The sequence below is a fragment of the Carcharhinus amblyrhynchos genome, chromosome 3 (assembly GCF_965287045.1).
Source record: "Carcharhinus amblyrhynchos chromosome 3, sCarAmb.v2.hapA, whole genome shotgun sequence".
Taxonomy (NCBI): domain Eukaryota; kingdom Metazoa; phylum Chordata; class Chondrichthyes; order Carcharhiniformes; family Carcharhinidae; genus Carcharhinus; species Carcharhinus amblyrhynchos.
Window position 1 is genome coordinate 132,716,721 of NC_137326.1, and position 25,080 is coordinate 132,741,800.

The 25,080-nt window shown below is 47.3% G+C and overlaps 1 protein-coding gene across 1 annotated transcript in view; it reads left to right on the top strand.

Moving 5' to 3' along the window:
* The window catches only part of LOC145341136 (rho guanine nucleotide exchange factor 26-like), a 188,639-nt gene that overhangs the window by 155,774 nt on the left and 7,785 nt on the right, over positions 1-25,080 (top strand). The window contains exon 12 of the mRNA XM_080186023.1: positions 9,735-9,944. Coding sequence (XP_080042149.1) covers positions 9,735-9,944 — 210 coding nt within the window. The remainder of the gene's footprint in view (positions 1-9,734; positions 9,945-25,080) is intronic.

Sequence of the window (25,080 nt, forward strand, 5' to 3'; positions counted from 1 at the left end):
AAAGATCCCATGGCATTATCCACTAAGACAAGCAAGGGAGTTCTCCCCATTTTCCGTTCTTTCTCATTCAACCAACTTTACTAAAACAGGATATTGGGTAATTTATCGCATTGCTATTTGTGGGATCTTGCTGTGCACAATTGTCTCCCTAAACGATGCGAGTCTTTCACTCTTCAGGGGCATAGATGAGACATTCTGGATAACAAAGCAAAGCTGCGAGATGATGGAGTGCTCATCTACATACATTTAACTTAAGGCAAAATCATTCCAATGGTCAGTAACACGGGCCTTGACACTGAAAACTGGTGGAATGAAACATTGGATTCCAGTTGAAACTGCATCCCATCTGCAATCTCACTCAAATACTGTTTGAAAGCATCCTAGCAGCTTCTGCAAAACTTTGTACAGCATCTTTTCCATCTTAAAACAGAGAAACTGCTTGTTTGCAGTCTCCGAGAGTACGAAGGCCAGCATGGACAGGTTGGGCTGAATGGCCTCTTCCTGTGCTGTATATTCTCGGCAGAAGCTTAAGGAGTTCATTTTAAGTCTCGGTCGCTGAGCCAGGGCTTGCCAGGAAGCGGGGGGGCAAAAGAAATTGGCGGTAGACAAAAGGCCAAAATTGGAGGAATGTAGAGTTCTTGAAGGCTGTTAGGTCACGAATTACAGAGACACAGGGAGGGATGAGGGAAAGGAAGAATTGAAATTTCAAGGATAGGAATTTTAAATTTAAATTTGGTATTGGAGGTGTCCAGAGATGATTCACTCAGTTGATCCTGGGTATGGAGAGGTTTTTTTGGTCTGGGGAGAGGCCATAGAGTCATAGAGATTTGCAACACAGAAACAGGCCCTTTGACCCAAGATCATGCTGCCCTGTTTTTTTAAATCCCTAAGCTAATCCCAATTGCCCGCATTTGGCCCATATCCCTCTATACCCATCCTACCCATGTAACTGGCTGAATGCTTTTTAAAAGACAATATTGTACCCACCTCTACTACTACCTCTGGCAGCTTGTTCCAGACACTCACCACCCTCTGTGTGAAAAAATTGGCCCTCTGGACACTTTTGTATCTCTTCCCTCTCGCCTTAAACCCCTGTCCTCTAGGTTTATACTCCCCTACCTTTGGGAAAAGATAATGACTGTCGATCTGATCTATGCCCCTCACTATTTTATGGACCTCTCAGCCACCTACACTACAGAGAAAAAAGTTCCAGTCTATCCAACCTCTCTTTATAACTCAATCCATCAAGTCCCGGTAGCATCCTAGTAAATCTTTTTTGCACTCTTCCTGGTTTAATAATATCCTTTCTATAATAGGGTGACCAGAGTTGCACACAGTATTCCAAGTGTGGCATTACCAATGTCTTGTACAAATTCAACAAGACATTCCAACACCTGTATTCAATGTTCTGACCGATGAAACTAAGCATGCCGAATGCCTTCTTCACCACTCTGTCCACCTGTGACTTCACTTTCAAGGAGCTATGAACCTGTACCCCGAGATCTTTTTGTTCTGTAACTCTCTCCAATGCCCTACCATTAACTGAAGTGGAGTAGGTAGAGCCTGTACTCACTGAGTTTAGAAGAGGTGACCTTTTTGAGACATATAGAATTCTCAGGGGACTTGACAGGATAGGGCTGAGAGGTTGTCTCTTCTTGTGGCAGAATCTAGAACCAGTATATAGGGTTGCCCATTTAAGACAGAGATGAGGAGGAATTTCTTCCCTCGGGGGGAGTGAATCCGGAATTCTTTAGCGCAGAGGATTGTAGAGGCTAGGTCATTAAGTCTGTTCAAGGCTGATTTTTAATCAGTAAGGGAATCAAGAGTTGAAACAATTCAATCCCTACAGTGCAGAAAGAAGCCATTTGGCCCGTTGACTGTGGAATAACTCTCCGAAAAAAAGCATCCCACCCAGGCCCTCTCCTCCGCCTTATCCCTGTAAACCCCCACATTTACCATGGCTGATCCACTTAACTTACACATCTTTGGACTGTGGGAGGAAACCATAGCACGCCGAAGAAACCCACACAGATATGGGGAGAATGTGCAAACTCCACACAGATAATCACCTAAGGCCAGAATCAAATCTGGGTCCTTGGCGCTGTGAGGCAGCAATGCTAGTCACCGTGCTGCTTGTGGTTATGTGGATAAAGCAGGAAATTGGAGTTGAGGATCATCAGATCTGATCAGATCCATCATGTTCTCAGTAAACGGCAGAGCAGATTCGATGGGCCGAATGGGCTACATCTGGTCGATTACATAGGGGATGTGAGAGGGTTCTTGCTGTGGGTTAGCACATAAGCTGCAGAGTTTAGAACGAGCTCTAGTTCATTGGAGCTGGAAAGTCAAAGGGCTGAATAACAAGATATTAACCAAAGTTAAGAGACAAAAGCTTTTTTGGCTGAAGCTTGGGCAGCTGGATCAATGAAGACCTGGAATGAACACTGCAAAGAAATGTTCACTTTTATAGCCCCTTTCACCTGGACACTCCAGACCATTGATGCCAGCGAAGTAGGGCGGCATAAGATATCGGAGCCGAATTAGGCCATTCGGCCCATCATTCAATCATAGCTGATATGATTCTCATCCCCATTCTCCTGCCTTCACCCCCATTACCCTTGATTCCCTTATTGATCAAGGACCCATCCATCTCTGCCCTAAAGACACTCAGTGCCGTAACAATTCTGTGGTTTCAACAATTCTGCGATTTCAAGCTTGGGAAAAATTCATGGTCCTCACGAGAAATCGCAAACAAGACTAGACGCAGAAGGTCCCTGGTTTCAAGAGCCCATGAAGCCCATTGTTATCCTGAAACCAGACCCGCAGAAGCCCTGGCAGAGGCAGGTACTCAATGAAAAATTACTAACTCTGCTGCGTGCGACTGTGTTCACCCAGAACAGACTGTGGAACGCGTAACAAAGAACAAAGAACAGTACAGCACGGGAACAGGCCCTTTGGCCCTCCAAGCCTGTGCCGATCATGATGTCTGCTGAAACTAAAAGCGTATGCACTTACAGAGTTTGTATTCTTCCATTCCCATCCTATTCATGTATTTGTCTAGTTGCCTCTTAAATGCTACTACCGTACCTGCTCCCACCCCCTCCCAAGGGCAGTGTGTTCCAGACATTCGCCACCCTCTGTGTAAAAAACTTGCCTCTCACATCTCTAAACTTTTCCCCACGCACCTTAAACCTATGTCCCCTCGTAATTGACTTTTCTACCCTACGAAAGAGCATCTGACTATCCACTCTGTCCACGCCACTCATAATCTTGTAATTTCCTCTATCTGGTCACCCCTCAACCTCCATCGTTCCAGTGAGAACAAACCAAGTCAGTGCCCGACTCAGGAATACGAAGGAGATATTCCAGCGATACACTCCTGATACAATATTCCGCCTTGACACTTCGATGTAACATTGCAGTTGTTGCTCTATACGCAGCCGTATGAAATAAAATAATGGAGTCCGCGGAGCGTGACACCAACCAAACAGATGTGCATTGTGAAACTGCCCCAGTTGCACCAGGCGCAATGGAGCAGAGAGGTTAACAAGGCAGTGAGGAAGATTTTAATTGGAAATTGATGCCAGGAATTTCATTGAGGAATGGTATGCCTGTGTTATTTTAAACTTGCGAACTGCATTGTGCACTAAATAACCCCAGAGTCAGAGTGATGGAAGATCTTGTAGATTTTTTTTTGGACTCTGTATCGGAGCTAATGATTTCCAGCTACACTTCACAAGCCATTTCAAAATGTTGGAAAAGATTGCTCTGGTATCTGGAACAAAGTACCATAAAAATTGGTCTGCACCCCCAGCTATATGGACAAGCATATCACACGTGTTCATATGTTCTGTCTACACTTCCCATTGCCTTGAAAAAGCAGCCAGCATAATCAAGGATCCCCACGTATCCTGGACATTCTCTCTTCCACCTACTTCCATTGGGAAAAAGATATAAAAGTCTGAGGACACGTACCAACCCACTCAAAACAGCTTCTATCCTGCTGCCATCTGACTTTTGAATGGACTTACCTTGCATTAAGCTGATCTTTTTCTATATCCCAGCCGTGATTGTAACACTGCATTCTGCAATCTCTCCTTCTCCATGAATGGTATGCTCTGTCTGTATAGTGTGCAAGAAACAATACTTTTCACTGTATACTGATACATGACAATAATACAATGAAAATCAAATGAGGGTGTAGGTGAGAATTGAAGTGGTTTCTCTGAGAAGGTGATTCTGTGCATTAGAACAGTGTTGTTCACCATTCCAGCTATAGGCAAGAAGTTGGGGTTTTGCGTTCCGCTCCAGAACTTTTTATAAGCTTTTTAAATTTATTTATTGGTGTCACAAGTTGGCTTACATTAACACTGCAATGAAGTTACTGTGAAAATCCCCTGGTCGCCACACTTCTACACCTGTTCAGGTACGCTGAGAGAGAATTTAGCATGGCCAGTGCACCTAACCAGCATGTCTTTGGACTGTGGGGGGAAATCAGAGCACCCAGAGGAAACCCACACAGACACGGGGAGAATGTGCAGACTTCACACAGATAGTGACCCAAGCTGAGAATTGAACCCGCGTCCCTGGCGCTGTGAGGCTGCAATGCTAACCACTGTGCCACCATGCCACCCGTAAATCTAAGCTTACACTCCCAGTGTAGCACTGTTGGAAGAGCCGTCTTTTGGATTAGAAGTGAAGCAGGTATAACAGGAATGCCTTATGAAGTGGCAAACAAATTCTACAGCATCATTTTAACAAAGAGCAAAGGAGTTTGACCCAGTATCTTGACCAATGCTTATCACTCAACTATTGTCACTGATTATCTGGCCTGTATCATATTGCTGTTTGTGAGATCTTGCTGTGTACAAATTAGCGATCATGTTTTCCTATATTACAATAGCGATTGCAATACAGAAGTATTTCAGTGGCTGTAAAGTGCTTTTGGACGTCGCAAGTATGTGAAAGTTGGTGTGTAAATCTAGGTGTTTTCAGCCTGTCAAATCTGCCCCAACTTTCTGCTAGAGCATCTTATCCAGGCCAACACCGCCTATCCCCAAAATCCACGCATTTACCCCACTGATCCACCTAATTTACACATTTCTAGATGGTAAGGGGCAATTTAGCGTGGCCAATCCACCTAACCTACACAGACGGCACAGTGGTTCGCACTGTGGTGCCTCACAGTGCCAGAGATTCGGTTCGATTCCTGGCTTGGGTCTGTGTGGAGTTTGCACATTCTCCCCATGTCTGTGTGGGTTTTATCCAAATGCTCCAGTTTCCTCCCACTGTTTGAAAGACATGCGGGTTAGGTTGATTGGCCATGCTAAGTTGCCCCTTAGTGTCAGGGGGTTAGTAGGGAAAATAAGTAAGGCTATGGGTATAGGGCCTGGGTGGGATTGTGGTCAATGCAGACTCAATAGGCCAAATGGCCTCCTTCTGCATTGTAGGGATTCTATGAACTCTATGATCTCTGGACAATAAGGGGCAATTTAGCATGGCTAATCCTCATAACCTACACAATTTGGGACAGTGAGGGGCAATTTAGCATGGCCAGCCCCCCTAACCTGCACATCTTTGGACTGTGGGAGGAAACCAGAGCACCCGGAGGAAGCCCACACAGACACAGCTTGGAACGTACAGACAGTCGCCTAAGTGAACCGGGTCCCTGGCACTCTGAGGCAGTCCTAACCACTGTGCCACCTTGCTGCTCCAACACACCTCACCTGCCAGCGTACTTTTACGCAACTTCTAAGCTTCCCATCGGGGAATTGAACCAGTACTGCCAGGTGATAGGTAGGGAATTTCAATGTATTAAAGTTTTGTCTTCAACAAAATAATTATAAGAGCGGAAACGTTTTCTAAATCAAGGATGTGGCTGTACAGACCTCCTTAATGGCTTAAAAAAGGCCCATCACAAATGCCGAGGTGACAAAATAGAAGGAAGCCCTAAGAGGATGGGATGAAGTAAGAGTAGGAAGTAAGATGGGGTTTGTGTGGAACACAAACAATGCAATCATTGCGAAATTTGTTCTAATTCAATGCATGTCTCGTTTTGAGCGTGCTGCCGTGCTAGATCCTTCGGCACCCGAAATTGGGCCCCTTTGACCAGTTGACAATGATGTTACTAGTTCAGGCTTGCGTTGATTGAAAACAGCTTGCAGTAGGGATTGGAGTGGGTGATGGGTGGTAGGTCTGCGTGTATTGCACTCGAGGAAGTTGTTTTTGTCTCTGGGAGGTGCTGACAGCTGTCTGACATCAAGGGCAGAAGGCGAGTCAGTGATGTTGCTGAGTCCTTGCTATCTCTGAGGCAATGTTTGCCTTTAACTGTGCATTCAACAGATGCATTAACTCGGATGGTTTACACACAGGGGAGTTTCTGCAGGGTAGGAATATAGAAGCAGGAGGAGGCCATTTGGCCCTTCGAGCCTGCCCCACCATTCAATAAGATCATGGCTGATCTGAAGTGGATCAGTTCCACTTTCCTGCTTTCTCCCCATACCCCTTGTCTATCAGAAATCTATCTACCCGTGACTTAAATATATTCAACGAGGTAGCCTCCACCACTTCAATGGACAGAGACTTCCAGAGGTTCACCACCCTTTGAGTGAAGAAGTTCCTCCTCAACTCCAATCTAAACTGACTCCCCCTTATTTTGAGGCTGTGCCCTCTAGTTCTGTTTTCCTTTCTAAGCGGAAAGAATCTCTCTACCTCTACTCTATCTAGCCCCTTCATTGTCTTGTGAGTCTCTATAAGATCCCCCCTCAGCCTTCTAAACTCCAACAAGTACAGGCCCAGTCTATTTAATCTCTCCTCATAAGCTAACCCCCTCATCTCCAGTATCAAAGTATTCAATGTATTGGTCTCAACTACTTCCTGTGGTGGCAACTTCCACAGGCTGAGCACTCTGTGGGTGAACAAATTTCTCCTCATCTCTGTCCTAAATGGTTCACCCTGTATTCTGAGACTGTGAGCCTTGGTTCCGGACATCCCCACCATCAGGAACATCCTTCTTTCATCGATCCTCTCTAATTTAGAATTTTGTGGTGAATAGCTATGTGAAGGTCGCATTTTGTTTTAGAACCGTGGTGGCCTGTTTGCAACATGGTCCATGACAGTTCATGGTGAGGGTGAGAGGCACGGGGAAAGGCAGTCATAGAATCATAAAGTCCCTACAGTGCAGAAGGAAGCCATTCAGCCCATCAAGGCTACACCGACAACAATCCCACCCAGAGATGGTTTATCCCGATATGCCCACATATTTACCCTGCTCATCCCCCTGACACTAAGGAGTAATTTAGTCTAACTCGTACATCTTTGGTGTGTGGGAGGAAACCAATGTGTCACTATGCTTGGCCGTGACTTAGAGTAGAGTGTGTGGGTTTGAGAAAGGACCCTTCTTTCTGATGGGTGTGGTTTGTTTTCCACATCAGAGACAAATGTAGTGCACAAACCCAATCATTTCTCAGCCTTTTGGCTCAGATCAAACATAGGATTAACCAAAAGAGAAAATGCTGGAAAATCTCAGCAAGTCTGACAGCATCTGTCAGAGTAGAAAAGAGCTGAATTGGAGAGAAGAGCAGTACTTGTACAGGGTAGGCCCCTAGGGATAAGGCCAAGGTTGGGTGCGGTGCCTTATTTTGTCAGAACATAAGAACATAAGAAATAGGAGCAGGAGTAGGCCATCCAGCCCTTCGAGCCTGCCCCGCCATTCAATAAGATCATGGCTGATCTGTCGTGGCTCAGTTCCACATTCCCGCCCTCTCCCCATAACCCTTAATCCCCTCTCTTATCAAAAACCCATCAACCTGCGTCTTAGAAATATTTAGCGAGGCAGCCTCCACCACTTCAACGGGCAGAGAATTCCAGAGATTCACCACCCTTTGAGTGAAGAAATTCTTCCTCAACTCCGTTCTAAACCGCCCCCCCTTTATCTTGAGGCTGTGCCCCCTAGTCCTACTGTCCTTTCTGAGCGGGAAGAGTCTCTCCACCTCTATCCTATCCATCCCATTCATCATCTTATATGTCTCAATGAGATCTCCCCTCATTCTTCTAAACTCTAACGAGTACAAGCCTAGTTTATTCAGCCTCTCCTCATAGCTCAACCTCCTCAACTCCGGTATCAGCCTAGTAAACCTCCTCTGCACTCCCTCCAAGGCCAAAATATCCTTGCGTAATTGTGGCGACCAAAACTGCACACAGTACTCCAGCTGCGGCCTCACCAATGCCCTATACAGCCGCAGCAAGACCTCCCTACTTTTATATTCAATCCCCCTCGCTATGAAGGCCAGCTTGGATCTTGTTTGTCTCTCTTGTGGGGACCATGAATTGGATTCAATTTGAATTGTTTTGTTTTGGGGATGGATTAAAGATTTGCCCAGGCCACTCTGCATGATGGCTTTGTAACTCTGAGAAAGGAATAACATTTCTTTTGAAAACAGCTCCATTATCCTTTGTAGAGAGATGATGGTAATGTCACTGGAATAGTAATGCAGGCACCCAGGCCAATGTTCAAATCCCACTGTCACAACTAGTGCAATTCAGCAAATAATTCTGGAATTGTAAGCTCTTTTCAGTAATGATGACCACGAAAGCATTGTCGATTGTCACAAGAATCCTTCTGATCCTTTAGGGAAGGAAATCTGCCATCCTTACCTGGTCTGGCCTACATGTGACTCCAGACCCACAGCAATGTGGTTGATAGTTAACTGCCCTCTGAAATGACCGAGCAAGCCTCTCAGTCCTAGGGCAATTAGGGATGCGCAACAAATGTTGGCCCAGCCAGCGATGCCCCTATCCCATGAAAGAATATTTTCAGCCCACTAAGTGTTCACCAACTCTCCAACAGATTGTCTTACCAGGTACTATCCCCATAACTCCACATATTTACTCTGTTAATCTCCTTAAATTACACTTCTTGGGACACTAAGGGGCAATTTAGCTTGGCCAATCCACCTAACCTGCACGGACAACAGTCTCACCCAGGCCATATACCAGTAACACCAGGTATTTACCCCTGAAACTAAGGAGAAATTTAGCATGGCCAATCAACCTAACCCACACACCTCTGACACAGTGAGAAGTCTCACAACACCAGGTTAAAGTCCAACAGGTTTATTTGAAATAACGAGCTTTCAGAGTGCCACTCCTTCATCAGGCAAGTCACCGAGAGCTCGTAATTCCAAATAAACCTGTTGATTTGATTTTGATTTGATTTATTATTATCATATATATTAACATACACTGAAAAGTATTGTTTCTTGCGCGCAATACAGACAAAGCATACTGTTCATAGAGAAGGAAAGGAGAGAGTGCAGAATGTATTGTATCTTTTTCCCAACGGAAGAAGGTGGAAGAGAGAATGTCCGGGATGCATGGGGTTCTTAATTACGCTGGCTGCTTTGCCAAGGCAGTGGTAAGTGTAGACAGAGTCAGTGGATGGGAGGTTGGTGACCCTGGTGTTGTGAGACTTTTACTGTGCCCACCCCAGTCCAATGCCAACATCTCCACCTCATGGCACACATCTTTGGACTGTGGGAGGAAACGGGAGCACCCAGAAGGAACCCACACAGACATGGGGAGAATGTGCAAACTCCGCACAGACAGGTTGCAATCAAACCCTGGCATTGTGAGACAGCAGTGAGGACGGCGGGGGCAGGAGTAATTGTACGTTATGTTCAGCTGCCGCTTTTTGTCTCTCATGAAATTCTTTTTCATATCTTCTGGTGTTCCAGCGAGGACAGCTACATTGTGACAGACTACGCCATGAGGGACCTGCTTCAGGTGGAACCCTGCGAGGCTGAGGAACTAAACCTATCTCCCATGAAGACAACTTCTGGAATGCTGTATTCCCGGCAGAGCTCCTTCAACCACCTCTTCCGCCTCACCATGTTGAGTAACCACGCTGGAGAGAAAGTGGTGATGGTCTTCGGAGCAGAGTCACCGTGAGTAAATTCCTTTCAGTTTCCAACTTCCTTAGTGTTCATAGAAACATAGAAGATAGGAGCAGGAAGAGGCCATTCAGCCCTTCGAGCCTGCTCCACCATTTAACACGATCATGGCTGATTGTCCAACTCAATAGCCTAATCCTGCTTTCTCCGCATAACCTTTGACCCCATTGGCCCCCAAGTGCTCTATCCAGCCACCTCTTCAATACATTCAATGTTTTGGCATCAACTACTTCCTGTGGTAATGAGTTCCACAGGCTCACCGCTCTTTGGGTGAAGAAATGCCTCTTCGTCTCTGTCCTAAATGGTCTACCCCGAATCCTCAGACTGTGACCCCTGGTTCTGGACTCCCCCCACCATCGGGAATATCCTCCCTGCATCTATCCTGTCTAGTCCTGTTAGAATTTTATAAGTCTCTATGAGATCCCCTCTCATTCACCTGAACTGCAACAAAAACAATCCTAACCTAGTCAAACTCTCCTCATACATCAGTCCCGCCATCCACGGAATCAGCTTCATAAACCTTTGGTGCACTTCCTCAAGAGCAAGAACATCCTTCCTCAGAAAAGGAGACCAAAACTGCAGGCAAAATCTCAGGTGTGGCTTCACCAAGGCCCTGTATTATTGCAACAACACATCTCTGCTCCCGTACATGGAATCTCTCGCAATGAAGGCCAACATGCCATTTGCCTTATTTACCGCCTACTGCACCTGCACCCCTGCCCCCAAACCTGCCTCCTTCAGTCCCTGGGGGCTTCTTCTAAACTTTCTCTTTGACTCAGTTTTTGGTCACCTTTCCTCATACTTCCTCAATTGGCTCCGTCTTCTCAACATCAGGGGTGGGATTTTCCAGCCAGGCGCACCCCAAGACCAGAAATTCCCGTCCAAGGTGAATGGACCTTGGAACGATCCGCCAAATTTTCCTGTCCCGTCCGCTCTGATTCTCGCAATGGGCGGGACTGGAAAACCTCATCTATGTCCTGTGCAGCACCCTGGGCCAGGGCACATTTTACTGTCGGCAAAGATGCCATCGCAATAGGAGCTGTTACAAAGGCAACGCGGATGGGCTCAGTCACCCTGTGTGAGCACGGCCCCCGGCTAGTGATGGCCACCAATCCTGTCACCCAGTCATTGGGCTGGCTGGCTGTGGTAGGTACCTCACTCAACCACCCCATTAGTTGGAGCCGCAAGGCCCCTCCCCAGCAAAGGACAGAAGAAGCCTTTGGTTCCAATTGGTATTCCCGTGAATGTGGGTACAAAGGATTTGAGTCATCTTTCGACGACTTAGGATGGGTCACTGCCTTGGACAAGTCACTCAGTGAGAACCTCCCAGCAGAACAGTACTCCAGTATTCAGCTCCCACAACAGCTCAGAGTCTTATCATTTCATCTGCAGAGGAAATGAACGTTTAGTTGTGGATGCTCCCAATTTCCTGAGGGCAGCTGGCTTGGAGAGGGGTCGTCAACACCAGGCCACAATATCCAGCAGTTTGACACCACGCCACGTAACGGAGACATCCTGTTTAATTATTCCTCGCTGGAAGACAGGACACTCATTGAGACACAAGAGAAAACCCTTCATTTTTAATCTCTGGATGAAACGGTTCATTTACGAGGCAATGAAGGGATGAATTCAGGCTGTGCCCTTGGGGGTGAAGTTGAATCTTGCCGATATTAGTAATGAATTTTTGTTTGCATGAATTCCCCTCTTTTAAAACAACCTTGTTAAAGAGCGCGCAGAACAATTTTCTGAGTTTTTATTATTAATAGCGTGCAGCGCATGTTGCAATCTGTCTGCAACTGGCTTTTGATGCCACCGAACCGGAGATTAGGACTTCCCTCGACTTAGGACACAAGGAACCCAGTGGTTAGCACTGCTGCCTCACAGCGCCAGGGACCCGGGTTCGATTCCCGACCTCAGATCACTGTCTGTGCTGAGTCTACACGTTCTCCCTGTGTTTGCCTGGGTTTCCTCCGGGTAATGGTTCTATTAGAAGGATGAGGGGAGATTTGATAGAGGTGTACAAGATTTTGATGGGTATAGATAGAGTGAATGCAAGCAGGCTTTCTCCACTGAGGCTAGGGGAGAAAAAAAACCAGAGGGCATGGGTTAAGGGTGAAAGGAGAAAAGTTTAAAGGGAATATTGGGGGGGGCTTCTTCACGCAGAGAGTGGTGGGAGTGTGGAATGAGCTGCCGGATAAAGTGGTAAATGCGGGGTCACTTTTAACATTTAAGAAAAACTTGGACAGGTTCATAGATGAGAGGGGTGTGGAGGGATGTGATTCAAGTGCAGGTCAGTGGGACTAGGCAAAAAATGGTTTGGCACAGACAAGAAGGGGCAAAAGGCCTGTTTGTGAGCTGTAATTTTCTATGGTTTTCTATGGTTCTACTCCGGTTTCTTCCCACAGTCCAAAGATGTGCGGATTAGGTGGATTGGCCATGTTACATTGCCTCTTAGTATCAGGGGGACTAGCTAGGTAAAATGCATAGAGTTATGGTGATAGGGCCTGGATGGCTTTGTGTTTGGTACAGACTCGATGGCCGAATGGCCTCCGTCTGCACTGTAGCATTCTATGAACTCGAAGCTCCCTCATTAACAAATCGTTAGTCTAATGGCAGCTGATGGTTCTCTGGTATCGGCTCTCCAAGTATTAACCAGTAGGGTCAAATTTGGGTGGCATCTGAAGAGATAAGACCGAGGACCCTCCACAAATTGATCCTCAGGCCACATTTCGATGATCAGGGTGTGCGGCAGGTTGTCAGGGAGTGCCTCATATTTAGAGGCAGCGTGCCAGTGCAACAGGCTCACACACCCTCCTTTCCAGCTTCCATTGCTGACTGTAAGTTATAGAATAGAATCATACAGTACAGAAGGAGGCCATTTGGCCCATCGAGTCTGCACCAACCACAATCCCACCCATTACCCCATTTATTTGTCCCAGCTAATCCCCCTGACACTAAGGGGCAATTTAATGTGGCCAATCAATCTAACCCGCACATCTTTGGAAAGTGGGAGGAAACTTCAGAGGAAATCCATACAGACATGGGGAGAACATACAAACTCCACACAGACTGTGACCCAAGGTCGGGAATCAAACCTGGGTCCCTGGCATTGTGAGGCAGCAGTGCTAACCACTGTGCCACTACATTTACTTCCCTGTTACTTTGGTCTCTGGCAATCCCTTTAAGGTTAGATCTCTGAGTAGCTAGACTTCTTAACAAAAGACTCTGTGCCCACACGTTCGCTGCGTAGTTTCTGATGGATATTGTAGAGAAGGCCCAAATCTGGTGCAGGATTCTCCCTGCCGCGCTTTCCAGTGGCTGCCAGGGAGGCCTAAAAACAGCTAAAGACAATACACTGATAGCCACACCAGTGACCCACCTTGGCCAAATACCTCACAGCCTGAAATGGCACATGCCGACCCTGTTTTGTGTCTGGAATACCAGGTGCAAACAAATAATTTGTTCCCAGTTTGTCCTGGGTTTCAGTAGCACGCTTTTACATCAGACTTGTTGCTGTATGACTCATGAGTCTCACCTGGGATTCTGCATCGCCCAGTCTACACAACCCTGCCAGCTATAGTCAGCTTCCAGACATGGCACCTTGGGCATCACTCGCTTCTGAGTTAGGGAGCCCTGCTGAAACATATGGTGGCGCTGATACCTGCTCAACCCTGTGGGTTTGCTTGGGAATGAACACCCACAGGTCATCAACTTTTACAGATGCACCACAGAAAGCATTCTTTCTGGTTGTATCACAGCTCGGTATGGGCTCCTGCTCTGCCCAAGACCGTAAGGAATTACAAAGGGCTGTGAATGTAGCCCAATCCATGACGCAAACCAGCTTCCCATCCATTGACTCTGTTCTACACTTCCCGCTACCTTGGAAAAGCAGCCAGCATAATCAAGGATCCCATGCACCCCAGACATTCTCTCTTTTACCTTCTTTCGTTGGGAAAAAGATACAAAAGTCTGAGGTCATGTACTGACTGACTCAAGAACAGCTACTTCCCTGCTGCTGTCGGACATTTGAATGGATTTACCTTGCATTAAGTTGGTCTTTCTCTACACCCTAGCTATGATGTAACACTACACCCTGCAATCTCTCATTTCCTTCTCTATGAATGGTATGATTTGTCTGTATAGCACGCAAGAAACAATACTTTTCACTGTGTGTTAATACACGTGACAATACTAAATCAAACCAAATCAACTCGAAAACTTAGTGCAGATTGAGATGGGGAGGCTGGAACACATGGCGGAGGGGTGCGGAGTTATTAATGAGCAGTGCTTTGGCAATCCCAGGAAGAGCTGTTGTTGGTAGCTACTTTGGCAAAGTAATTTTTCTGCTAACAACGTGTCAGCTTTATTGGTGGTAGCTGCTGGGATCTGTGCAACCAATAGAGCTACACTCTACTTAGTTCGCGAGGACCTTGAAGCGCTCTTGTTGACTGGGGCTCAATGGAGCAATGATCAAGTTATTAGCCAATTCCTGTCAGTTTTGTGACAAATCTCACCACTCAGGCTCCAAAGAGATATTTCTATCCCATCACAGTCAAAGCAAATTCACATCAGAACCAGGAGCAGGAGTAGGCCATTCAGCCCCTCGAGCCTGCTCCATCATTCAATACATTCATGGCTGATCACATCTCAGCCTCATTTCCACTTTCCTGTCCGTTCTCCATAACCCTTCAACCTATTACTAGTTAAAAATCTCCTCCTTAAATTTACTCAATGTCCCAGTATCCATCGCACTCTAGGGTAGTGACTTCCACAGGTTCACCTCTCTTTGAGAGAATTAATTTCTCCTGATCTTCGTTTTAAATCTGCTATTTCTCATCCTAAATCTACGGTCTTTAGATTGGTCTGCAAGAGGAAACATCCTGTCTCCTGTCAATCCCATTCCTCATCTTATCGACCTCAATTAGACCTCCCTTCGTTCTTCTAAACTCTAGAGCGATAAGCCCAAGTTGCCCAATCTCTCTTCATAAACCATCAGATCTACAGCCATTTGGCCCATCTTGTCCTACGTCAATATCCGTGCTCTATAGATACCTCTTCCCATCCTGCTCCTCTTCATATCTTCTAATTCCTTTCTCCCCAATCTGCATATCTAACTTCCCATTAAATGATATACTGCTGTCTGCCTCAAACACTTCATGAGGTAGCAAATCCTAAATCATAACCACGCCCTGAATCCTCTGTGGGGTTTCTTGATTATCTTAATATTTATGAGCCCTGGTTTTGGTCTCCATCTGGTAATGAAAGCATCTTCTCTACGTCCAGCCTACTGAATGTTTCCACCAAATCCCTACAGTGCCCAAGGAGCCCATTCAGCCCATCGAGTCTGCACCGACTGCAATCCCACCCAGGCCCTATCTCCATAACCCCGTACATTTACCCTAGTTAGTATCCCTGACACTAACAGGCAAATTAGCATGGCCAATCCACCCAACCCGCATAGCTTTGAAATGTGGGAGGAAACCGGAGCAACCAGAGGAAACCCACGCAGACATGGGGAGAATGTGCAAACTCCACACAGGCAGTGACCCAAGCCAGGAATCGGAACGCGGGTTCCTGGTGCTGTGAGGCAGCAGCACTAACCACCGTGCCACCCCAGTGATATTTTTTAAAGTTTTCATGACCTTAATGACTTGCTCGGACCTGTCTCTTTTCTGTCCCGCCCTCGTGTGCATTTTCCTTCCGATTTGAGAGCTAATTAAACTCTCATGCACATTTCTGGGTTTCAGACTGTTGAAATGGAGTAGTCTCCAAGGGCGGTTAAATTGTGCAAACACAGATGTGACCCGATGTGGAATGATTGCTGCTTTTTAAGGAGGTCAGGCAAGCTCTTAGTTCGTACCAGCACGGAGGGTTCTGGATGCCTCTCTGCGATTTACATTCAGCATCCAGTTCAGGGTTTGGCCCAGACATTCACAGCCAGATCCTCCACGTATGATCACGGAGTGATACAGCACAGAAAGAGGCCATTCAGCCCAGTATATCTCTGCTGGCTGTTTTGGAGGGCTAGCCAGTCAGTCCTGGTCCCTGTTTGTTTCCCGGAGCCCCACAAGTGTTCTTTCAACTGAGTATTTATCCAGCTTCATTTTGGAAGCTTCTATTGAATCTCTGCCACCATCCTTTCAGGATTTAAACATTCTTCTCAGCACTTTGCGAACAGCGCAGTGGCATAGTGGTTAGCACTGCTGACTCACAGCACTCTCTCCCCACTCACCTGACGAAGGAACAGCGTTCCGAAAGCTAGTGGGGTTTACTACCGAATAAACCTGTTGGACTTTAACCTGCTGTTGTGAGACATTTTACTGTGTTTACCCCAGTCCAACGCCGGCATCTCCACATCATGACTCACAGCGCCGCAGACCTGGGTCCGATTCCTGGCTTGGGTCACTGTCTGTGTGCATTTCACACACTCTCCCCGTGTCTGCATGGGTTTCCTCTGGGTGCTCTGGTTTTCTCCCACAGTCTGAAAGACGTGCTGGTTAGTTGCTTTGGCTGTACTAAATTCTCCCTCAGTTTACCCAAACAGGTGCCAGAATGTGGCAACTAAGGGATTTTCACAGTAACTTAATTGCAGTGTTAGTGTACGGCTAATAAATGAACTTAAACTTAAACATTTCATAGGTTAGAACAGAATCATAGAATTCTTACAGTGCAGAAGGAGGCCATTTGGCCCATTGACCTAACCCGCGCATCACCTGCCAATTCCCTGAAATCAGTGTCTCCTGCCTGCCTACCCTCCTTCCATTAGAAAGTTTTTCCCCACTGATACAGTCAAAATCCTTCTTACTCCATAACTGATAATGTGGATGATAGAAATATAGAAGATCAGAGTAGGTGGAGGCCATTTGGCTCTTCGAACCTGCTCCACCATTCGTTACGATCATGATTGATTGTCCCAACTCAATAGCCTCATTCTGCTTTCTCCCCATAACCTTTGACCTCATTCATCCCAAGTGCTATATCCAGTCACCTCTTGAATACATTCAACATTCTGGCATCAACTAACTCTTGTGGTAATGAATTCCATAGGCTCACCACTCTTTGGGTGAAGAAATGTCTCCTCATCTCCATCCTAAATGGTCTATCCCAAATCCTCAGACTGTGACCCCTGGTTCTGGACTCCCCCACCATCGGGAACATCCTCCCTGCATCTACCCTGTCTAGTCCTATTAGAATTTTATAAGTCTCATTAAGATCCCTTCCCACCCCCCCCCCATTCGTCTTAAGTCCAGGGGAAACAATCCTAACCTAGTCATTATTTCTTATACATCTGTCCTGCCATCCTCTGAATCAGCCTGGTAAACTTTCACTGCACTCCCTCTACAGCAAGAACATCCTTCCTCAGAAAAGGATACCAAAACTGCACACAACACTCTGGGTCTGGTCTAGGTGTGATGTAGAAAGTAAAGTCGCCATAGTTCCAGATGACCATAGTCCCTTTGAGGGGTGGTGGAGAGAGCTAACCTGATGATGATTTAACCTGAGGGTCACCACATCTCAGGTGAGAGGTAAAGTTGAGAAGGTTGATTGACTTCAGCCAGTATAGGAATTGAACCCACGCTCTCTGCATCACTAACCAGCCCGTCCAGACAACTGAGCGAAACAACTCAATCAGAGGGTGAGAACCAATGAGAGGGTGTAGCCCAAAACATTTTCCCTGAATGCGGGGCCTGTGTCCTAACTCTACATGATAATTACTGCCCTGTTGACATTGGCTTTAGTTCCAGTTTCTGTCCCAACCCCAACAGAGCCAGTGATAAAGGACATTGAATTATTAATTTTGCATGATCTTATAGAGACATATAAGATAATGAAGGGGCTAGACAGCATAGAGGCAGAGAGATTATTTCCACGTAGAAATTAAACAAGAACTAGAGGGCATAGCCTCATAATAAGGGGGAGTCAATTTAGAACAGAGTTGAGGAGGAACTTCTTCTCTCAGAGGGTAGTGAATCTTTGGAATTCGCTGCCCATTGAAGCAGTGAAGGCTACCTCATTAAATATGCTTAACTCACAGGTAGATAGATTTCTGATCAATAAGGGGATTAAGGGTTATGGGGAGAAAGCGGGTAAGTGGAATGAACCACTATTAGATCAGCCATGATCTTATTGAATGGCGGGGCAGGCTTGAAGGGCTAGATGGCCTACTCCTGCTCCTATTTCTTATGTTTTAATGTTCTTATGATAGTTCAATTCTTGGCACAATGGCTAGCACTCTGACCTGTGAATCAGAGAATTGTAATATCAAACCCCAGACTTGTGTGTGGAAGCTAACCTCACAATCCAGTGTGGTACTGAAGGAGCACTGCACCGTTGGAAGTGCTGTCTTCTCAGTGAGATGTGAAATCCGCATACCATCTGAACACTCAGGGAGACGTCAAATACTCCATGTTTCATAGATGGGCAAGGGGAATTCACCCACCACCCAGGGGAGAATAGGTGGCAGTGGTTAGCACGCCTGCCTCACAGCGCCAAGGACACGGGTTCGATGCCAGCCTCGGGTGACTAACTGTGTGGAGTTTGCACATTCTCCCCATGTCTGTGTGGGTTTCCTCTGGGTGCTCTGGGTTTCCTCCCACAGTCCAAAGCTGTGCAGGTTAGGTGCCATGGCCAACTTGGGAAGTCATGATGTGGAGATGCCGGCAGTGGACTGGGGCAAACACAGTAAGAAGTCTGACGACACCAGGTTTAAGTCCAACCGATTTATAAACTTGGGAAGAACATGCAAACTTCTCACAGACTGGAATACCCAAGACCGGAATCAAAGCTGGGTCCCTGGCTCTGTGAGGGAGTAGTGCTAACTATTTTATAATGCATCGATGTGACAGTGCTGTTAGTAATTCATTAACAGAGAGAGGAGTCAAGGTGCTACAGCAGCCTGAAGCTCCCCAGTGAGCTCCAAGTACCAAGCACTTTCCTTTTGATACATAGCGTGACAGATTGTTCACTCAGTCCCACAGCAGGGGGAGTCTGCTATAGAAATCAGTAAATGAAAAAGATGGCTTAGAGCCCAGACATAACAGGGGAGCTCAAATCATTCATTCAGCGATCTGAGCACAATCCCTGGGCATGACAATCAGCTCTTATGTTGTTGAGCACTGAACATTCAATCCCCTCTCAGTGCATTTCTGATCAAATCACCCTGAATTAGCTTTTCCTGTTGCCTGGTGCGAGGCAGTGGTGGAGACACTGTCAAGAAAGTGCCTGCGCCTATCTGTTTGTTTTTGTGTTAATGATTGTATATTGCAGCCCAGACCTTGGGCAATGAGCTAACCACGCTGCTGTTCCCACATTTGTCTGTCTGATATGTAACCAGTCTTCCCATAAAGTGCCCACACACTGTAGGGGCCCAGCATTTCATTACACTGCTGAAGGAGGCTATTCGGTCCATCAGGCCTGCACCGTCATTCATTTTGATCATGGCTGATCATCAAATTCAATAGAACATAGAACACTACAGCACAAACAGGCCCTTCGGCCCACAAGTTGCACCAATCATATCCATGCATACCAGGCCTATCTATAACTCCCAATCCCATTAATTCCCATGTACTCATCCAGAAGTCTCTTATAAGACCCCAGCAAGTTCGCCCCTACCACCACCGACGGCAGCCGATTCCACTCACTCACCACCCTCTGAGTGAAAAACTTACCCCTGACATCTCCTCTGTACTTGCTCCCCAGCACCTTAAACCTGTGTCCTCTAGTAGCGACCATTTCAGCCCTGGGAAATAACCTCCGAGAATCCACCCTATCTATACCTCTCAACATTTTATAAACCTCCATCAGGTCACTTCTCAACCTTCGTCTCTCCAGGGAGAAGAGACCGAGCTCCCTCAACCTATTTTCATAAGGCATGCCTCCCAATCCAGGCAACATCCTTGTAAATCTCCTCTGCACCCTCTCAATGGCTTCCACATCCTTCCTGTAGTGAGGCGACCAGAACTGCGCACAGTACTCCAAGTGGGGTCTGACAAGGGTCTTATAAATATCCTGATCCCACCTTCCCCCCATACCCCTTGCTTCCTTTAGCCCCAAAAGCTATATCGAATTTCTTCTTGAAATCACACAACTACTTTCTGTGGTTCCACAGATTCACCACCATCTGGGTGAAGAAATTTCTCTTCACCTCTTTCCTAAAGGATTTACTCCTTATCCTCGATGTCCCCTAGCTCTGGAGTCTTCCATCATTGAGAACATTCTTTCTGAATCTACCCTGTCTAATCCTGATGTGGAGTTGCCGGCGTTGGACTGGGGTGGGTACAGTAAGAAGTCTCACAACACCAGCTTAAAGTCCAACAGGTTTATTTGGTAGCACAAGCCGGCCTTTTGGCCAAGATCAAGTGCAGTATCGACATGCTGTGCTTGGTTGAAGTCATTAGGTTCCATTTCAGCTTCATTTGAAGCAATTTTTTAAAGCGACATCTCGGCCTTTTGGCTAAGATGCAAATAAGATCAAGCCTTGGAGGAGGAGCTACACCTACTCCAATCAGCTTGGATCATGTAGATCAAACCCAAGACAGGAGGTGAGAGCCCTGTCTTGTCAGCTTGGATCGGGAATGTCCCAACTTGTTGAGACTCTGAATTGGACTTGATTGGATTGGAATAAAAACAAGTTTTCGGAGCTTTGCCCCTTCATCAGGTGGGTGAAGGGTTGGGTTCACAAACAGGGCATGTAGAGACACAGACTCAATTACAAGATAATGGTTGGAATGGGAGTCTTAACAAGTAATCAAGTCTTTAAGATACAGACAATGCGAATGGAGAGAGGGTTAAGCACAGGTTAAAGAGGTGTGAATTGTCTCAAGCCAGGATAGTTACTGAGATTTTGCAAGCCCAGGCAAGTTGTGGTGGTTACAGATAGTGTGATATGAACCTAAGATCCCGGTTGAGGCCGTCCTCATGTATGCGGAACTTGGCTGTCAGTTTCTGCTCGGTGATTCTGCGCTGTCGTGTGTTGTGAAGGTTGCCTTGGAGAACGCTTATCAGAAGATCAGAGACTGAATGCTCTTGACTGCTGAAGTGTTCCCCAACAAGAAGGGAACGCTCCTGCCTGGTGATTGTTGAGTGGTGTTCATTCATTCATTGTCATAGCATCCGCATGGTCTCGCCGATGTACCATACCTCCTGTTGTCTGCACCTGTAAAGACCTGATTACCTGTTAAGACTCGCACTCCAACCATTATCTTGTAATTGAGTTTGTGTCTATATATGCCCTGTTTGTGAACTAAACTCTTCACTCACCTGCTGAAGGGGCAATGCTCCAAAAGCTCATGCTACCAGATAAACCTGTTGGACTTTAACCTGGTGTTGTGAGACTTCTTACTGTTCTTAATCCTGTTAGGATTTTTTGAGTTTCTATGAGATCTCCTCACACTCTTCGAAACCCCAATGAATATAATTCTAACTATTCTCAGCTATTTATCATTTATATAGATGATCTGGAGGAGGGAACCGAGTGTATGGTGTCGAAATTTGCAGATGACACCAAGATTGGTGGAACGGCAAATTGTGCGGAGGGCGTGGAAAGTCTGCAGAAGGATCTAGATAGGCTGGGCGAATGGGCCAGGAACTGGCAAATGGAATTTAATGTTGGCAAGTGTGAAGTTGTCCACTTTGGTAGGAAGAATGGTAGGAAGGATTATTACTTACAAGGCGAAAAACTGCAGCAGGCAATGGTGCAGAGGGGCCTCGGGGTCCTTGTGCATGAGTCGCAAAAACCCGGCCTACAGGTGCAGCAGGTGGTCAGGAAGGCGAATGGGATGCTGGCCTTCATAGCGAGGGGGATTGAATATAAAAGTAGGGAGGTCTTGCTGCAGCTGTATAGGGCATTGGTGAGGCCGCAGCTGGAGTACTGTGTGCAGTTTTGGTTGCCGCACTTACGCAAGGATATTTTGGCCTTGGAGGGAGTGTAGAGGAGGTTTACTAGGCTGATACCGGAGTTGAGGGGGTTGAACTATGAGGCTGAATAAACTAGGCTTGTACTCGTTAGAGTTTCGAAGAATGAGGGGAGATCTCATTGAGACATATAAGATGATGAATGGGATGGATAGGATAGAGGTGGAGAGGCTCTTCCCACTCAGAAAGGACAGTAGGACTAGAGGGCACAGCCTCAAGATAAAGGGGGGGGCGGTTTAGAACGGAGTTGAGGAGGAACTTCTTCACTCAAAGGGTGGTGAATCTCTGGAATTCTCTGCCCGTTGAAGTGGTGGAGGCTGCCTCGCTAAATATATTTAAGACGCGGGTTGATAGGTTTTTGTTGGCGAGGGGATTAAGGGTTATGGGGAGAGGGCGGGAATGTGGAACTGAGACACGACAGATCAGCCATGATCTTATTGAATGGCGGGGCAGGCTCGAGGGGCTAGACGGCCTACTCCTGCTCCTATTTCTTATGTAACCGACTGAGGATCCAATTTTACCATTTTCATTCGAAGTGCTGATTCTAGGTGTAGTACAGATCCCATTTGGAAATCGGCTTTCAGGCGCCCCCCCCATACCCTCTCAGCCATCTCCAGTCCGATTTGTGCTGTGGGCGGGCCTTAGCGCGGCTGGGACGATCGGAGCTCTGAACCGCGCGTACGCTGTTAGAAAAAGGATCTCTGATGAGGGGGCAGATGGATCACTGAGGGGGGGGGGGTCTTCTCCCACTCTGCAGGTGAGGGAGAGGGGGGCATGGGTGGCGCTCGGTCTGGGTAGTGGGGGAGTGGATAAGGGGGGGGCAGTGATGTGTGTGGGTATGGGGGTTGAATAAGGGACACACACACACACACACACACATCACTGCCCCCCCCCCTTATCCACCCCACCCCCACTACCCAGACCGATCGCTACCCTTGTCCCCTCCGCCCCTCACCAATCACCTGAAGAGTGGCAGCGGACCCCCCTGTGATCTCACCAGAAATCCATCTGCCCCCCCCCACCACCACCAGAGATCCATGTGACAACCCCCCCCGCTCCCCCCGCTGCAAGACAGCAATTTGGCCTCACTCCCTCCCCCCCACCCCACATGACAACAAACTTGCCTCACCTCCACCCTCCCCACCCACACACACACCACCCCCCCCCCCCACCGCCGTCCCCCAGAGAATGGTCTGGCCTCACTCCCCCCCCCCCCCCCGCCTCCAGAAGGACATTGACCCGCCTCCTCCTCCTACGACCCCCCAACCGGGCAACGATGTGACCTCAGTCCCCTCCTCCCCCCACTCCAACCAGAGAATGATCTGACCCACCTCCACCCCCACCCCCGTCACTGATCTGATGTTGGAATCACTGAACTCACTCTTCAGAGACTGGAGCACCCAGCTCGGAATTTTATTCCGCAGGTCCCTAAAAGCGGGGTTCCGGATTGGTAAACGCTGTGGTAAAGGGGGAAATGCTGATAGAATTCAATTTAAATCCAAAGATGTGCGGGGTTAGGTTGATTGGCCGTGCTAAGAAATTGCCCCTTAGTGTCCAGGGATGTGTAGGTTAGAGGGATCAGTGGGTGTAATCTATGGGGATATGGGGGTAGGGCCTGGGTGGGATTGTGTTCGGTGCAGACTCGATGGGCCGAAGGGCCTCTTTCTGCACTGTAGGGTTCGATGATTCTATGATTAAATACACGCAAATGCATTCAACTCATCATTGCGCCTGATTTGGGCACAGAACGGACCCCTGCCATTCACGGGTCTCAGTAAAGTGGTGATCTGCATGGACTCGGGTGCAGATCGCGATAAAGGCCTCACACCCAACTTTACTACAATCTCACACCCAAAAACGGGAGGAAATTGTTGGTCAAATCGGGCCCTTAGTCTCCCCTCATGTGTCAGAGCTGCCATCCCAGGAATCAGCCTGGTAAACCTTCGCTGAACTCCCTCTATAGCAAGAACATCCTTCCTCAAATAAGGACACCAAAACTGCACACAATACTCCAGGTGTGACCTCATCATTATGAAGCCACAGGAGTGATAGGGAGATAGTGCTTTGGTGCGAGTATCTCTGGATTAGTGTTCCAGAGTAAGAAGTCTCACAACACCAGGTTAAAGTCCAACAGGTTTATTTGTTCCAGAAGCCAGACTGCATTCTCTGGGGTGTGCAGTTTTGGTCACCGCACTTACGCAAGGATATTTTGGCCTTGGAGGGAGTGCAGAGGAGGTTTACTAGGCTGATACCGGAGTTGAGGGGGTTGAGCTATGAGGAGAGGCTGAATAAACTAGGCTTGTACTCGTTAGAGTTTAGAAGAATGAGGGCAGGTCTCATTGAGACGTATAAGATGATGAATGGGATGGATAGGATAGAGGTGGAGAGACTCTTCCCGCTCAGAAAGGACAGTAGGACTAGGGGGCACAGCCTCAAGATAAAGGGGGGGGGGTGCGGTTTAGAACGAAGTTGAGGAGGAACTTCTTCACTCAAAGGGTGGTGAATCTCTGGAATTCTCTGCCCGTTGAAGTGGTGGAGGCTGCCTCGCTCAATATTTTTAAGACGCGGGTTGATGGGTTTTTGATAAGAGAGGGGATTAAGGGTTATGGGGAGAGGGCGGGAATGTGGAACTGAGCCACGACAGATCAGCCATGATCTTATTGAATGGCGGGGCAGGCTCGAAGGGCTAGATGGCCTACTCCTGCTCCTATTTCTTATGTTCTTATGAATAAAAATAAAATACTCTCTGAAGAAGAGTCAAATGGACTCGAAACATTAACCCTGTTTCTCCCTCCACAAACGTGCCAAATCTGCTGAGTTTTTCCTGCATCTGCTGTTCTTATTCTCTGGGGACGTGGGTTCAGTTTCTCCCACGGCAGCTGAGGGAATTTAAACCCAGCGAAGGAATTGGGAATGGAAAACGTGGCGGAATTCTCTGGTCACCCCGCTGCCAGCGAGAATGGAGAATTCGGCGCTCACTCAGCTCTCCATACACTGCAATGGGACTGGAGAATCCCAGCTGCCGGCAGGATGGGAGAACCCCGGGTGATGACCATAACAATGGTCATCGATTGTCATATTTAGAACAAAAACTTCCAGTTCGCTAATGCCCTTCAGGGAAGGAAATCTGCCGTCCTTTCCTGGTCTGGCCTACGTAAATCTCCAGAGCCACGGCAACGTGGTTGACTTGTGACTCTTCCCGAAATTTATATCA